General features: G+C 32.1%; 1 protein-coding gene across 4 annotated transcripts in view; it reads left to right on the forward strand.

Annotated features, from left to right (window-relative positions):
* Positions 1-18,284, forward strand: part of LOC107165166 (cell adhesion molecule Dscam1-like) — a 70,420-nt gene extending 52,136 nt beyond the window's left edge. For all 4 annotated transcript variants that reach the window (XM_089221119.1, XM_089221121.1, XM_089221120.1 and 1 more), the window contains 24 exons: positions 666-1,101; positions 1,169-1,385; positions 1,451-1,697; positions 1,773-1,949; positions 2,025-2,144; positions 2,212-2,484; positions 2,542-2,823; positions 2,933-3,052; positions 3,124-3,297; positions 3,371-3,637; positions 3,695-3,976; positions 4,081-4,151; positions 5,545-5,776; positions 5,856-6,002; positions 6,618-6,776; positions 6,854-6,981; positions 7,052-7,208; positions 7,310-7,442; positions 7,518-7,927; positions 9,258-9,554; positions 11,014-11,176; positions 14,256-14,593; positions 15,991-16,149; positions 17,961-18,284. In XM_089221119.1, coding sequence (XP_089077245.1) covers positions 666-1,101; positions 1,169-1,385; positions 1,451-1,697; positions 1,773-1,949; positions 2,025-2,144; positions 2,212-2,484; positions 2,542-2,823; positions 2,933-3,052; positions 3,124-3,297; positions 3,371-3,637; positions 3,695-3,976; positions 4,081-4,151; positions 5,545-5,776; positions 5,856-6,002; positions 6,618-6,776; positions 6,854-6,981; positions 7,052-7,208; positions 7,310-7,442; positions 7,518-7,927; positions 9,258-9,554; positions 11,014-11,176; positions 14,256-14,593; positions 15,991-16,149; positions 17,961-17,992 — 5,021 coding nt within the window. In that variant the 3' untranslated portion in view covers positions 17,993-18,284. The remainder of the gene's footprint in view (positions 1-665; positions 1,102-1,168; positions 1,386-1,450; positions 1,698-1,772; positions 1,950-2,024; positions 2,145-2,211; positions 2,485-2,541; positions 2,824-2,932; positions 3,053-3,123; positions 3,298-3,370; positions 3,638-3,694; positions 3,977-4,080; positions 4,152-5,544; positions 5,777-5,855; positions 6,003-6,617; positions 6,777-6,853; positions 6,982-7,051; positions 7,209-7,309; positions 7,443-7,517; positions 7,928-9,257; positions 9,555-11,013; positions 11,177-14,255; positions 14,594-15,990; positions 16,150-17,960) is intronic.
* The last annotated feature ends 39 nt before the right edge of the window (positions 18,285-18,323 follow it).

Raw genomic sequence — 18,323 nt, forward strand, 5'->3', positions numbered from 1 at the left:
AAATAAGCTGAGCTTGTGGTGTTGGAGGGACTAAGGAGTTATATTAATTATCTTAAATTAAATTATAAATAAATAATGCATTTTGACTGGGAATCTATTTTAAATTTCAAAATTGTTTTTATTATATTTGTTATTTGTTGGTATACCAAGATAAACATATAAATTGAATATAACGCTAAAGACAAACACAAAAAATCATTTTTGAATTCTTATTTCAAATGACATGTCCATGATCTAAATATCTAATGTACCTATTTCCAACGAGGACTAGGTTTTAGGCTATTATTATTTTTTTTTCGTATTTTATTGTGCCGTTCCGCTACGTAAGGAAACTTGTTTGTTCCGTGTAATTACATTTGATTTATATATTTTTAATTTATTATTATTCATACAATTATGTAAAGAATAATTAATTAAACGCCGTAGACCGAAGTTAGCGTGTTATTATGAACAAGCAACAACCTAAATATAAATCCTGGGGAAGAGTGTGGTAGGATATAATTTTATTTTTAAAGTAAACATAGCACATTTTTCTGATTATCAACACGTTTTATGACATTTTATGAGAATACGTTATAAATGTAATATAAAAATAAACATAATATCTAACAGTATTATTGTTTTTTTTTTTTTTTTAATCTAAACAATATTTTAAACTTTAATAGTGATGTCAAAATCATATGAGCTATCCGTCCAAAATGCGTTTGCTCTCCAAGGAAACGTAGCTGAATTTAAATGTCAATTACCAGAGTTAACTAGTGAACATTTGGTAAAAACCTGGTTCAAAATGGAAGATTCCAGGATGGAAGTTGGCCAATCAACACCAATACATCCAGGAGGACGTTACGTAATCTCATTAGATGGTACTCTACTAATTCACGACGTAGTACCTGAAGATACGTTTGATAGATATTTCTGTCAAGTTGTCAATAAGTATACGGGCGATCAGCTGGTCAGTCAATCGGCTAAAATCGTTGTCAAACAACCTACTGAGGACATGCCGCCAATTATTAAACACCATACAGAACATATTCACGTTAAAGTCAATCAAGAAGCCGATTTGATATGTTTAGCGGAAGGATTTCCGCCACCGACGTACAGGTATATTAATCGCATTACATACCATTGCACAATTGTTCAAACTCTAATTCGACTCAATACCTACTAGATGGTTTCGTAAAACTCAAGATAATTTACAAGAAATATCTATGGAGTCACTGACTGTACATCCCTATCAATCATTGCTACATATCATCAGAGTTCCGATGAGCGAGTCTGCCATTACTTACGAATGCGTAGTTTCTAACAAACTAGGTCAAGATAAACGTCAGATTTCATTATCGGCTACTTTACCATTTGCCGTCAGTACATACCCATTGAAGCAGGTTAGTTTTGATCAGTTAATATAAATCACTGTAATCGGCCAAAAAACGTCTCATATTTTCTATAGGTAGTCGATTCCGGTTCAACTGCAATTTTCAACTGTACCACTCAAGGTACATCGATACAGCCACTGTTTTCGTGGCTCAAAGATGGATCACCTATACGTGGTTTCGGTAGACACGAAATATCACAAAAAGGAAATCACTTGACAATACACAACGTTATGAAAGAAGATAAAGGGATTTATCAGTGTTTAGCTAGAGATCCAGAAACAGATGAGACAGCTCAATCCAGTGTGCTCCTATTACTCGGTGGTACGGGCTTAAAATAAAAACATATTAAATATAAAATTTGAAACGAAACGTTTACGTCATCATAGTTTATTTTAGCTGTTTCACCTGAGTTAATGGATACTTTCCGTGAACAAATTGTCAGAGTAAATGGTTTCCTATCCCTTAGATGTACAGCTTCTGGTAATCCTCCACCCAGAATATATTGGTATCTCGACGGAGGACTCATTCTACCCCAAGGAGATTATGTATTTGGGAGTTATATGCACGTAGATGGTAATTATTCAAAACTTGAATTTCGTAATATAATATGAAGCTTGAAAGTATTATCTAATTTGTTTTTATGTACAGGAAATGTTGTTAGCTATTTAAATGTATCAGTGGCCGATGTATTACATGGGGGTTATTATACTTGTTTGGCACGAAATATTCTAGGATTGAAATCGCATTCTGCAATGATTAAGATTTACGGTATGATAAAATGTTTTTAAAACAACTTATGAATATAATTAAATTGGTTAAAATAAAAATATTTTAGGTGATCCTATTGCAAGGCCACCTTCAAATTTAACGGTGCGTTCAGAAGACGACGCATACCTTCAATGTCCAGTTGCTGGTTATCCAATCATCAGGACAGCTTGGCAAAAAGATATGATAACGATTCCAAATAATTCTCGTCACACATTGTTTGATAACGGAACTCTTTTTATACGTTCTACACAAGACACCATTGATTCTGGATTATATGTGTGTACAAAAATTACCGATAGGGGACAATCAGCGACCGGACATCTATATTTAAGAATAATGAGTATGCTTCGAATTAGTCGTAATATGATTATTTTGTATACACTCTTTTTTTTAACAGAACCACCAGTCGTAACACCATTTCAATTCACAAAAGATTTACAAGAAAGTGAACGAGCCCAAGTGTCGTGTACAATAAAATCAGGCGATCTTCCAATGGAATTTGTATGGCGTAAAGATAATAGGATAGTATTGACGGATAATGAAATTGAACTTCAAAATTTCAAATTTTCTAGTACTTTACTTTTTAGTAATTTGAAACCCAAACACGCTGGAATATACACTTGTATTGTAAGCAACTCGGTTGCTAGTAGTAACTATTCAGCTTTACTTAATATTAAAGGTAAAATTATACTACCTTTGCTTATCCTTTAAAACTAATCCTTGCCAACTAATCTAACTATACTTTATAAACAGTTATATTTATTAAATACGTTATGTATATGATTTAGTGCCTCCAAAATGGATTATTGAACCTGAAGACACCGCTGTGTTGGATAATCAACCAACTGTAATTAATTGCCAAGCAGAAGGATATCCAGAACCAAGAATAACATGGACTAGAGTTTCCGGTTTGTTACTCAGTTATATTTTTTTGGAATATTCAAATAATATCATTCAAGGTTTGTTTTGATTTTTATAGACAATCAACTTTTACAATCACTCAATCATTTCTCCGAATCAGCGATATCAATATTAAGCAACGGCTCTTTAGCTATCAGACTAACAACTAATTCAAACGAAGACAATTATACGTGCACTGCCAATAACGGAATAGGAAACCAATTAACAAAAACAGTATCCTTAAAAGTTCACAGTAAGACTATAAATTACCCCACCTAATTCCTAAGTATAAATTGATTTTAACTATTTGTATTACATTATCACAGTACCCGCTCATTTTAAAGAAAAATCTATTAATAAAAGTGGTGTAGTAGGAAGCAGAGTAGTTTTGACATGTCAGGCTGAAGGTTCAAAGCCATTAAATATTGAATGGAGTCCCTCAGTGGAAAATATTAACACTAGAAATACGAACAAAGGAGTAATATCAGAACTTTATTTAAGTTCTCTACATAGTAGCCAGACAGGGATATATACATGCATGGCAACTAACTCGTACGGCTATGATCATATGACGATAAATTTAGTGGTTAGAGGTAAGTGAGTATTTTATTACCAATATTTCTATGGTTAAAATATATTTTGTTATTCAGAGCCACCGGAAGCTCCAAAGCAGTTAGATGTGGTGGACGCGGGTACTAGGTGGCTAGAATTTCGGTGGGATTCTGTAAAAACGCACGTGACTCATTATGTTCTTCAGATGTGTATTAATCTTTGTTCGGATTGGTCAAATTACACTATTGGTGGAAGTTTATCGTACACTAAAATATCTTATTTAAAACCCGCCACGCAGTACACGACAAGAGTTATCGCCGTCAATGATTTCGGTTCAAGCAATCCTAGCCCCAACAACACTGTCACCACTCTGGAAGATGGTAAATTACTCCTATTCTTCTCCAACTCACACAAATTCTTCTTTAATAATAAGTAATAACTAATGAACTACTTGTTCGAATACTATTGTAAATTATTATTTCAGAACCGAGTGCACCTCCAAATAATGTGGAAGCCATTGATATTGATACAAATCAAGTGACAATTCGATGGAAAGTAAGTACACATTAATTGAATAGATTAACGTATCAAATGGAAATGTTAGATAGAATAAAATTATATTTACGACCAACAAAATTATAATACAGATATAATATATTTGCTTTGAATAGAGACATAATAAGAATTTTTAAGAAGAAACATGATTTTAATTGTACATAAATGCATAAAATTATTTTATTAGATTGCAATATAAAAAATATAAGTGACACTCGTAGCTCTGACGTACTAGCTTCATCTAGTACACGTATATCATGATCCTCAAGTAGACCATTGATGATAGTACATATCTTTTAGACATAAAGTAACAAAGTACTACTCTATGATTTTCGATCTTCATCTATGGTCATAAATAAAAGGTAAAACAATGATAAATAATTATTCCCCACAGTCCGTATAAAAAAATGGTGGACTATATTACTTTTATAAGTTAGGAAAAAAGAATTTTTAAATTATTATAGCTGTTAAAATATAAAATCTCAAAACCATTGATGATAATATTACAAAAAATTTTAAGTATCAGAATACCAAAACTGTTCGTTAACAGTAAGTGTTGATAGCTTTTAATTTTCCAATTCACTTTAAAACTTATTTTTCATCCTTAAATAATTATAATCCTATTATTTAATCAACCTTAAAATATATTTGTTCGTATTATCAGTAATAACTTATCTGTCTAGACCCTAGAAGCTTAGACTGCCTAGAGCCTAGATTTAAATACATTTGAATAATGTTTTCTAGTTGTTTATCAAATATAATATATGCTAACTGACAAGTGAACACATAATAGTATTTTTTCATGAAATTTTACTCATTGTAGTCAAAAGTATATTAGTAGTAACTAATAAGCACATTATAGGTAATGTTTCGAATATTCTCATATTTTTTAAAAATGCTTCTGCATATTTAGTGTCTACTATTTTATAGCAAAATTAATTTTTTTGTTGGTAACATTTATCGATGAATGACGAAAGGAAAAATTTAATATGTATTTTATGAAAAAATTTTTTGCAATTTTTAATATGAAATTTTATATACATTAAATGTAAAAAATAATCTTATTTATTTTTAACGACATAATTAATACTTTCAATCTTTAAAAACATATGACATGCTTCTAAAATAGTGATATAGGTAATCAAAGTCATTGGGCACATATTTTTTTTATATAATATTTATTTATTTATCAGCATACAATTTACTATAGGTATATGACAATGTTTAAGTGAAAATGTTGTCTCTTTTGTCCATATACATTAGGAAACTATTATTTTAAAGCAATTTTAGTAAATGATTGATCAGGATTTTATACATAAAACACATAATTAAACGTGAATAATATAAAAATGTTTTTCTCTAAAATATTTCTGTAAAACATTTTGTTTGTTAGCCTCCAGATAAAGACACATGGAATGGCAAATTAACTTGCTACAAAGTATCATATGCAGATGTTAACGAAATAACAGAAGTCTTCACGAAGACAACCCTTGGCTATGAACGATGTGAAATTCGAATCACCAACCTTAAACCATTTACGACTTACAGGATTGCAGTGAAAGCTTTCAACAGCGTTGGACCCGGGCCAGATTCTGATTTTATACGTATCACGACCAACGAAGGAGGTAAAACAATAATGTTTGAAATGAACTTGTTAACTGTTGGTTTGAAAACGCACACTAATCAATTAAAAATGTCGTTTAGTGCCAGAAGAACCACCACAAAACGTTCAGTGTTCACCGTTGACGGCAGAGTCGTTGCGAATGAGCTGGGATCCACCGCCCATGCAAAGCCATCATGGCACTATATTAGGATACAAAATACACTATAAAAAAGTGAATCCCAAATCAGGTACAAAAATCAATATAAGATTGTATAAGCGCCGATGAAATCAGGAAATGGAGACTTTCATTGGTCCTTTTATGTTCTCCTAAAAATGGTTAAACAAATAAGTTTTTTTAATAAAAAATTAAAATTGCTATGTTTCCCTTTATGTATACATATAGAAAAGACATTAAAAATAATTAGTGACTACTTAATGACTACTAAGTGAACGTAGCAATTTTTTTATATTTAGACAGAAAAAATCCCAATTATTGTCCACTAACAACCTACTTACATATTATAGTTATAATTTAAACGCCAAACTACAACCACCTGCTATTATTCTAAAGTTAAATCATAATTAACGAAGTAAAAACATAGTCACTCGTTACAACATAAGACAAAATTATGAGATATCTAATACAATGTACCTGCAATGCATGGTATATTGCTAGTTAACTAGTTATATATTTAAAATAAAAAATATCCAAAGTATTTTTTGTTATATATGAAATGGTAATAATAATGCTACAATAATTTTAGAATATTATTTCCTCCCCCTCCCTCCCCCCGGCCCCCCTTAAAATTATTTTTATATACGGCAATAAACGACCGTTTAACGGTAGTGTATTGAACTTCCAGGGTCGTTTGTCTTAAACGAAATGAAAAAAACGACCAATTTGGAAACGAACCTGCATGCTCTAGACAAATACACTAACTACAGCGTTCGGATTTTGGCGTACACAAAAGTGGGTGAAGGAGTACAATCAAATCCTGTTTATTGCTTAACCGATCAAGACGGTAAGTCGTAGTAATATCATTTAAAGCTGCCGCTGCAGGTAACGTAGTTATAAGTTTTAAAACATCGTCTATTGCAGTCCCCGGACCTCCGGACAACGTAAAAGCACTGACGGTGACATCCAGTAGCATTCTCGTGTCTTGGATGCAACCGAAGAGGCCGAACGGCGTGATTATCAAGTACACCGTGTACGTAAAACATAACAAGGTAAACAGTGGATAAATCGTTTGTAGGCTGCAAGGGTATAGCTGATACAAAGAATTCCGATGATTTCTAGATCGTTGAAAAGGAAATCGTATTCGGTGATAAGAGTACGAAGATTGAGGTGAGGCGGCTCAAGGAATTTCAACGGTACGAGTTTTGGGTGACCGCTTCGACCGTGGTTGGTGAGGGTCAACCGAGTTTCCGGGTAAGCCAGAGTCCAAATTCCAGAGGTAAGCATATCCAGCTGTACGCACAATGTGCGTTTATTATTATGCAGCAGACGTCTAAATGGATGTACATAATTTTAAAACACCTCCCTGTCCGTAAACAGCACCAGCCAGAGTGGCGTCGTTCGGTGAACACGTGAACACCGTCGTCGGGTCCAAGTACACGATCGAGTGTTACAGGGTGGGCATGCCGACGCCCGTCGTCGTGTGGAAGGCGCCTGACGACGTCGAGACCAAGTGAGTAGCTGCCTCGACCCACGACATGATTGTGTACCTCGTCGAGCTCTGTTATTGATTTTTGTCCATTTAAAGGGTGCTACCCGACGGTAGTCTGTCCGTGGGTCCCGTGGTCGACAAATCGTACTCGGGAAATTATACGTGCCACGTGGAGAACATATTCGGCAGGGATCAGATATCGTACACGGTCAACGTACTCTACCCTCCGTCGCCGCCCGAGTTCACCGTAGATCCGGTATCGACCAGCTCCATCCGGGTCCAGTGGAAGCCGGTCAAGCAGCCGGATGCCGTGACCACAGCCTACGTGCTCAATTACCACGCCGGCAACGAACAGCAGAAAAGTGTGGACGTGGACTCCGACCGGTTTGCGTACACGGTGGAACGTTTGAAGTGCGGTACCAAATACTCGGTGACCATGCAAACCGTGAACACGGTCGGCATGAGCAACGTAGGTCGTGTCGTAGAAGTGTACACGAAAGGTGGAGGTAAATAATATTGTTCCGTTGATAGATATTTTTTTTTATTATTATTATTATTAAATCATAACGCTGATATTTAAAAAATATAATAATTATAAAGTGTGTTTTGAAAACAAAACTCTTATCTTATGTACACCAATAATGAGTGAAAACGGTATACAAGTCGGGGAGAAGGATGACTTAACTCCGTAGTACTCGATACAGTTCAGTGTTTGCACCAATGCACCATAGGCGTGCGCACGGGGTATGCAGATATATATATATATATATTGTGCAGACGCTTGGGTGCAAATGTCTTAGTTCATAATTTCAACTGGTTAGTTAGTGGTTATAAAATGTTAATAATACGATATAAATATGGAGTATGGACTTGTTTCTAATATTCGTTGTGGACGGTTCTCAATAATTTAAGGAATATAGATATTATTTTCAGCGTAGATATGAGAGAAGGCTTGAATTATAACAATTATGACGTATAACGTAAATTTTCATATCAATGAACATATTTGTAAAAAAAAATGCTTCTCATCAAATTAAAAAAAATAAAAATACTTTTATTCAAAAAAAGATAAAAACCTAATTTTATTCTAATTAAAATTAGTAGGTAACCAGAAGTTTAAGATGAAAGGTCATGTACATTAATTTTAGGGTAATTTATATATTGTATCTATGGGAGAGGGGAATATTTTATCAACCGCATACTTTGCGAACAAAATCTGCACAGGCCTATGGTTTGCTCAATAATAATGTTTATACGATACTTCAAAAACAACTTTCAGGATATCAATTTTACACGAGTTGTATTTTTTAATAAGCTAATTTAAAAACAAATCTATGGGAGAGTTAGGGTAAGAAAACCCTAAGGAGGATTGTAAAACTGTTCATGTAAAGATCATTATCATATTATAAGGACATTTCCGACAAAATTTAAACATTTTACATTTGATTATGCTTTCAATCAATAAAATAACATGTGTGTATAGAACCTTAATTTTTCCTAGGGAATAAATTAAATTGAAAACAAAACAAAACAAACCGTTCAAAAATTTTATTTTGTCCCAATTAGTCCATAATAGTAGCCCTTAGAACAAATACAATCAACATATTTTTCAATTTCGTGTAGCTTTTCATGCTTTCATAGTTAAAATAAAATATAAATCGACATACAAATAGAAAAAATGAGACTTTGATATAAAAAGATATTGGCAAACACTATTGGCCAAATCCACTGTTATTACTGGATTTTATAACAAACGATTGAATTATAATTTCCTCTCTCGATGTCTTCTTCTGATCCACTATATTGCCCAACTGAAAAAAAAAACAATATTTTCAGCGCCCAAAGAACCTGACAAGGACGCCGTGCTGTCCGTAAACTCGACCAGCGTGACGCTAATGTTGGGTTCGTGGCCAACCCAGATGTGTGGCATACACTCGTTCACGTGTCAGTACACGGCCAACGGTCGTGGCGGCGGGTGGGTCAAGTTTCCCAGACAAAAACTGACAGGTGGCGACACGTTCACGGTTGGACAGCTGCAACCGGCCACCGTCTACACGGTCCGCGTGGTCGTGCACACCGAAGCCGGCGACACGTCGTGGGAGCACCGATTTGCCACCCGAACAAAGACCGGAGGTAAGCGGCTGACCGCCAACAGTGGAGGCAGATGTCATTCTTCCTCGTCCGCAGGGGCGTGACTCCCTCGCCCATAATAAAGATGGGACTCCCACGCCCTAATTTATTTTTGACCGAGAAAACTTACGAACTTCGCCTCTCCGAACAAAATCCCTGCACACGCCACCAAGTGATGGTAAATGGTTAAAACCAATAAATACGTCCGATTGATGTAGGTATAGGTATATCGTAAACGGAGTCGTTGAATATCGCGTTTCCTGAGTGCCTATACCGTTTTTCTAAGAGTATATTTCGATAGGGCCGATACAATTACAAGTATAATAATAGTACATATATTGTTATTAGGACATTACCTCACGACCGATAAATGAGGAGACGTTATATGGTTTCATTTGGCCCTCAAATAAAGATAATAATATTATGTTATGACTTATGACACACTTATAGAAAAAGGAAATAATGTGTTCCTTCTAATTTGAACCGATAAAAATAAATTACGATAATAATAATATTATAAGCATTCTGTGGCTGTTAAGACGTGTAGATTAGATATATACCAAATGAATTGGTTGTTTTAATAAAGCTATAATTACAATAATCATCCCTATCTATAAACTGCATTTCACTTCAACTCTTAATTTTTCAAGTGTTGATTCAAATATTGAAATTGCCGTTGGTAGTTAGGTACCTTGTGTTTAGAGAAAATCATTTAATACTATAATACTATACTACCTAAGCTATGAAAAAATTACAATATTATTTATGTTGACTTTTATATTATTATGCTTATAGATACGTTTTACTGTCTTAGTACTTGTGCAGTTATGCATCTAAAATTTTAAACTGTTAAAATAATTAATGCAGGTACCTAGGCAGATTATTAGTTACCTCAAGTGATTTATCATATTAATTATAAGTTATAACATACGAGTTAAAACCTCTAGTTTTTTAGAATTTTTTTAAAAATATACTACTTGTATTTTTTTATTGTAGGATGGCGATCTACGAGTGTATAGTTTTTATGAGATTTTCCCGTCTACGGTATCCATACATTAGTATATGAATAACTGTATTTTATAATGTTTGTTTTAATTTTATCAGTCAATAATTCGTAAAACAGAACTTTTTGTAAAAAAATACCGACTCCACTTTCATAACTATTTTTCAAGTCTCATCGAACGCTAATTGTACTACTCACTAATCATAGTTCTAATATTGCTCGTTATTACCTACTGTTCACTGTCCACATTGAATAATAATTTCATAAGTATGCAAAACGTGCTATACAACAACTATACAAAATAATGACGTCATTCGACCGAATGATTCATATTATCATCGTTTCCTGATCCGATCAATTATTGACTTCCAATTCCGTATTATCCCATACATAATTATATTATAACATTATACCTATACCTAGGCAATATCATTCATCATCGACTGACAATGTTTTCAGGAATAGTGCCGTTGGACTTGTACGGTGAAGACGGCGGAGTCGATGAAGACGACGACTTGAGCATACCAAGTTTTGCGCAGATGCACAAATACGTACCGGCCGCCTCGGCGCTCGTTTGCATCGTATCGTTTTGCGTATGCATATGTGTCGTAGTTCAAAGAAGGTAAAAAAAAAAAAACAAGAAAACAAATAAGACGTTGCACAATGCACACAATAAAAAATGATTTAGCGCACTCACTCGCTCACACACACACGCTCACTCATGCGTGTATGTAAATAAATATGTAGGTGTATCGTACACATAGTATTGTGAAATAGTTTACGAGAAAACCGATAACGTTATTTGTTGAACGAAATACTTGAAAGTGTATTAGGTGTACTGTGTACTCACAAAAAATACAATACTACATAGGTAATAGGTATAAATATAACATACCTACGTATAATATTTGTGCTCGCAATAGTTCAAGACTATCCGATTCTGATATAAATACAGCCGGTGGTGGTATTATAATATACGTATATGTACATAGTACGCGTGTGTCGAAAACAAAATAAATATTAGATAGATACCTAAGCCCACGTCCTGATTATCAGTGGGTCATATATAGAACACGGATAAAAGATAAATCGTCATCCACGTGCAACGTGTCTCACAATTTTTTTTTTCGTCTATTGGTTTTACTATTCGTAGAAATCGGTTTATACGTTTTTATATATATATATGTATATATTTTTTTTTGTGAAACCCATATCCTAGTATGAAAAATACTAATTGGTAGGTGCTATGCTCACAAGGTACTACAACTAGTGTGTTAAACTGCTAAGGCTGTTAAGTGTTAGGTAGGTGGTGTATTATAAACAATAACACCGTCATTACCTACCTATAGCTTATTTTTATGATAGTTATTGATCAACGTCGATAATGATTATTGACAGTTCTGCGGGTAAAACAATTTTGGCTAGATAATTATATTATTGTTGAGTTGTTGTTATGAATAATTTATGAAATGATGAAATATATTCTTAGTTTTACAAAACTCTCGTTTAATTTTCCACCACTTTGAACTCATTATAATCATTAACAGACGACAATTTAATAATATTTACAGAGTTTTAGGGATGATCATCTTCACAACGAACAAACATTTGACTCATTTGAGGGTATGCAAAATACCTCTTGGTGTAATCTAATCTTGACAGTTTTGGTATTGAATTTAAAATTCAAAATTTAAAAATATTTGAATTTGTGGAGTTCTTCTAATTTTATTTTGGTAGCTAAGAAACTAGACAAGGATCCTAAAGTGCAATTTAGTATGAATATGTCCGTTTTTTATGAGAGAAAGTTTCAAGCAAACTTGAATATTATAACCTAGGTAGTTTGGTGACTAAACTTATGATATTTGACAGTTGAAACATGCTATATTTCTTCAAGCCATATTAAATATTGGATGTTGACTGTTGGGTGTACCTACTTGAATGACCACGCAAAACGATTTATTTCGTGCGGTTAATATGAAGCGTGATCTTAGGATTTTTACAACTAAAAAAATAGATCATTTTTCAGTATCACTAAGAATTTTTCACTTGGATCTTAAAATTAGACGAAAAATATTTAAAAATAATTTCTTCAAGATTTATTATATTCAAAATTGCTAATCTCATTTTACCAAAATTTAAAACAACTTCAATATGTTTTAGGTTTTTTCTGGTCTTTCAAAAATTGAAACACAGTGTTAAAATGTTGTTGGTTATAATTTGATAAATTTGTATATAAAGAATCAAATTAATTGACTTAAATATTTAATGAACTAATAAGAATTAAGGTTTTTTGTTTTCTTGAGAAATGGAGAAATAATGATTAAGTATACGATTTTTTTTTTTTTTTGTGGAGCGTTGTTAAGACATTCAGGTTAAAAACGGAATCACTTGAAGCATTCTGTACACTAGTTTATATCTTAGTCAATTTTATTGATAATTTGAAGTGGGTAATGGGCTCAGTAAGTTTTGATACCATGATAAATTATGTATAGGTGGTTATAATCCATGAACATAATATTTAATTAAATAAAAATTAAGATATTCGATGATCATAATCCGTCGTGGGCTCGTGTCTATTGCGTTATTACGGTTGGTTTGTACAAATAAAAATATTATAATATATCTAATAAGTTATACCGATCAATAAAAGTTGCTGAAATCTCGCGATAGCGATGTAATCGAAAATATTATTCGTTTTAGAGAAAATTTGGAGTGTAATTACGAAAAACTTGGTTACTCTTACTTCATTCATTTATTGACTTCCTAGTTTTTAGATTGTTAATATAATGGCGAATAGCGAATAAATCTCCCAGTTCCAAATAAATACTTTTCTTTACCCCATCATAAAACGTGACTGCCCACGTCGCCGAAACCCAATTTGCCGAATCCCAATTCGCTGACTTATTAAAAAATTAAAGTAAATACAACTTTGTCATGCATAAATGGTTATCAATACATGATGTCAGTAGATATATTATATAAAAATAAAAATAGGTTAGGATATTTAGACGTTTAAACGTTGAACTTATATTGATAACATAACATAATAATATCGCAATCTTATCCGTTTTCGATAAAATCATTATGGATCAATCTGCAACTGTCAGCGAATCGGGAAAATTGAAACGTACTAATAAAATTTGTCGGTGAACCGAGACGTTGACAGACTAGACTGTCGAAAAAAAGGGAATATTTAAAAAGTATTTTAAAACTGGTATATATGTCGGCAAACTGAGTTGTGGGTGAATTGGAATTCGACAAAGTGGGTATGAACCTCGAAAAATTCCCTATTTAGATTTGACGTCATGGTTCATGTCTTGAAAATATTTTTGAGATTTCATGAAAGCGATATGGGCGTCTGAAAATCTCGATACAATAAGGGATATCTATTCGTATTGACATGGTTTATTTAGTAGGTACCTAGATACTTTTAACATCGACACCGCTGGACCACTGCAAGCTAACTTTTGAAATATAATATTCTAAAATCAAACGGTAAAGCCGACATCGGGTGATTTTCTACGACTTACAGTGAGGAATATGTTGCGCGTATGTTACGTATCTACCTGCATAATTTCTAACCAGTAACCCAACCAGTGACCACGTACCGCGATTACCACCCCATACCGGAAGCGGATGTATAAACGTATATTACTGCATTTCGTTACTGACGACCGCGCGGGCGCGTATGCTTTGGACAGGAAAAAAGACGGAGCGCAGTACTCGCGGAGGAGGAGGGCGAGCAGTTCGGCCGAGCGGAAGTGCAGTTACGAGGCCGACAAGCAGGTCGAGTACGCGACGTCCACGCTGCAAAGGAGAAAAAGGAACGATTCCGCGGACAAAATGATGTTCATGGGCGGCGGTGGAGGCGGCAAGAGCATCGACTACGACGTGTGTCCGTACGCCACTTTCAGCGTGATGCAAACGGCACCGTCCGGAAGCCGGACGCCCACACACCACAGGGCCCTGAGCCAGACTGATTGTTACGAAACGCCCGACCACAACGTCGTCCACGGTATGCCAAATGACAAGTCCTACGGTGAGTGAGATGATCGCTGAATGTACACTTATTCACCATCCATATTATTTTAATATATCGAATAATATTTTTACTTTTTACATGTTTTAAAAATCTATGATGATGATAATATATAGCCTACAGGTACCGGCCACTTAGCTCAACTATGCGTTTTATTTGAATAATTACATAGTACCTACTTTTGAAAGCAAGACAATCAAATCGTCGAAAAATAAGATATTAAAATTAATCATGCAATCATCATTGTTTTGATATCAATTATGCTTTTAGTAAAGATACAAACGTATCAATTTTAATTAAATAATTTTATATCCATATCAATATATTATGTTAATCTTATTTATAATACGTATATTAAAAAAAAAATACGCAAAAAGTAACCAATAATAAATAATTATAAATGGTTTTATGCATTTTATAATGAACTGTAAAAATGTATTATTTTATTAAGATTTGAATGGGTCTCATTCAATCAATTTTGGTTATTTGAAATTTATCTGAAAATGTGTATTTATATACCTCTGGCTAGTAAAAGAAAATTCTATTTATTCCATTATAATCCGGCCTAGAAATTTAGTGTTCCCTAAATTGGTAAACACACGGTACCTATATAGTATACAAGGTGTAACAAATAGAACTGACTTTTGTTCAAATTAATATTTTTTATTTATTTAATTATTTTTTTGTTCATTAAATGACTCTCTAGCGCTACATGTATAATACATTTTTTATGTTTATTTTTTAGTACTAAAAATTTAATAAAACAATTTTCCGATAAATTTAAAATAGCCTATTTGTGAATCTGATTATAAGAACAAATTTTATGATAAAAAGATGTATCTAAGTCAAGAAGTTTATTTTTTAGAATTTTTCCAAAATTCAATATTTTTTAGTTAAATTAATTTAGAACGTAATAACTTTTTAAAAAATATGATTTTTGAGAATTTTCAGACATGAGTAATGAGTATATTTCTTAAATTATTTACTTATCATATAATATTTACAATCTTTGTCATAAGTTGAATTAACAATTTTTTTTTGTCAGGTCTTTCCGTTACGCCTTAATATATATAATATATGCTTTTAATAATAAAAATCACTTAGGAGCTAAACCATAGAATTGTTTTGAAAAATTCCGTGTTCTCTCGGACAGATTCAGTTTCATAAAGTATTTTTAACACATGGGTATGACGATATTTATAACGTTACTTACGTTTTTAATACCTATAGGCTATAGGATCAAAAATAAAATACGTTTTACGAAAATTTTTGATTTATACTTATACAGTACCTATTGCTTTGTCTGTAAATAGTTATCACTACCGAAAAATAACGACCGGACAAGTGTTTATGGTTCCATAATCAAATAAAAAATATTGATGTTTCTTTTCCCCCAGAAATTTCGTACATATCCAATCAACAGACGCTTCCTCTGACATCCGCCAAGTCATCAGCGTCCAGGAAAGCCATGACTCCCGTTCATTTCTTGACAGACATGGAGGACGAACAGTGTCGCAAGATGATGGCATCGAACACCGTCAGAAAACAGAGTTCAGGTGATGATTATTATTAGGTATACTTTTCAAAGACGTCACGCCATGGTAAACAAACACCCAACTATTGAAGTATCTCAGACATTAGACATATGACGTATATATATATATATTATATTATAATACCGCGGGCTATAAATTATAATCAATAACACTTCAAAAATAGTTTTTTTTTTTTTTAAAACAACAAATTTGTTGTCAGATTAAAACGATTATTGTTATAAAATTACGTGATAAAAAATAATTTTAATCTTTCTCAAGATTAGTTTAAATGAAAACTTTTGCTGGTAATGATTTTTTGCCGATCAACATCGTTCTAAATCATGATGTTTCCGGTAGGAATTGTGGTGAACATAATATTATACTCTAAGGAGCAGGGAAATGGTTTTTTAGTCTTATCTTTATATAGTTTTATATGAGTAGCACCTATATCTTCTAGTGTGTATTGAAAAAACAATCAAATTACTGCCAACAACGCACCTGTTTTTCATTAAATATTTTTAGGTTTTGTGTTATAATTTAAAAATTATCAATGCTTTAAAACTTATAAGTGGCCCTCGCCAATTATTTATAATGGTGATCGACAAATTCCAAAATAATTTTGTTATATTATAAAAGGGATTATGATTAACTTGAAATGTAGAATATTCCCCATACATATCCTATTTAAATTTAAAGCATCTTGCATGGTATAGTTTTTTATCTAAATATATTATTAAAACGTTAACAGACTATTTTATCCTTATTTTGATAAAACATGTTAATGAAATGGGAAATGTCATATAGATGTATTGAATAACTAATGAGTAATGGCATCATAAGTGTTTAAGCCTTATATGTGTTACTTTTTCATGAAGTTGTGCACTATTCCATTAGGTTTCAAATACCAAGTATTATATAAGCCGAGTAGGAGGTAAATAATGTTATGTTTACTAGCTTCCATGTTGGTGATATCATCGAGTAGGTATTGTTTAATGATTCTGTTTATGTTAATTTATTTACTGAATATAATATGCGATTCAATATTTTTTAAACACAAATATTATATGTTCTATATAGTTAGATAGAATATTTTATAGATTAAACTAAGTACTTACATCATCATTAAATCTATAGAAAACATAGAATTTTATATCACATAATATTCAAATATTTTATTAATAGTACACAAGAAAATTATATTAAAAAATCAATTTTATATCAAAATTAATAGCATAGGTACCATACAAAAATATGGAGAGAATAGGTATTGTATTTATAGTTATGTGTTTATTTATCTGTTTATTGTACAGACTACTGCAGTACACTACTAAGACAATTGTGAATATTTAGTGGGCAAAGAGGTATTAACTTGTAGATTAAAATTTAAAAAAAATAATGAATTTAAAAATACTAGTTTTTACTCAATCTATTTAAATTATATGTATATTATCATTGATTATAAATACTATTTATATTCAATGATATAAGTAATTATAGTACATATAATATGGTAATTTAATTTATGTTAGAAACACTTATTTTTCAACATGATAGCATTGTTTAATATTTTCCTACCAAATTTCATGTTAATTATAAAAACGGTATAACACTTGTTCAAAATCAATTAATTGACACTTTGTGTTGATCAACAAAAATCTATAAATTTCTAATGAATCTATGATTTGTCGATCAACCAATGACAAACCAGTGTAATACCGACTTTACATAATATTGTCCATAAGCATTAAGCGTTGTAGTAGAAATTACATCTACTGATATTTCAGTAATAGAACCAATAATATTTTGAAACACTAAAATGTTTGTACTTTTAGAATCAAGAGGAGCACGAAGACATTACAATTAAGTTTATGTTGAAAAGATAAGAAAATATTGGAAGAATAAAGAATGAAAATATAAATCGACTGTTGGACCATCATAGATTACTTTATCATTTAACATGTTTTATACATAAGATATTTATATATTATATTAAATAATGTTTTTTTTTTCATAATAATTATAAACAATGTTATATTTAAAATTCATTTATAAAAATAAGTTATATATTAAGAAAAAAAAATATAAATAAAATAGAATGGCATTAGGAAATTATACTATATAATGAACTAAAATAAAAAAAAACATACATATTTTAATTTTGTTGTCATTTGGGTAACATTAACTCTGTAATGGAA

The sequence above is a fragment of the Diuraphis noxia genome, unplaced genomic scaffold (assembly GCF_037042655.1).
Source record: "Diuraphis noxia isolate RWA-SAM2 unplaced genomic scaffold, SU_Dnox_SAM2 contig0002, whole genome shotgun sequence".
Classification (NCBI taxonomy): Eukaryota; Metazoa; Arthropoda; class Insecta; order Hemiptera; family Aphididae; genus Diuraphis; species Diuraphis noxia.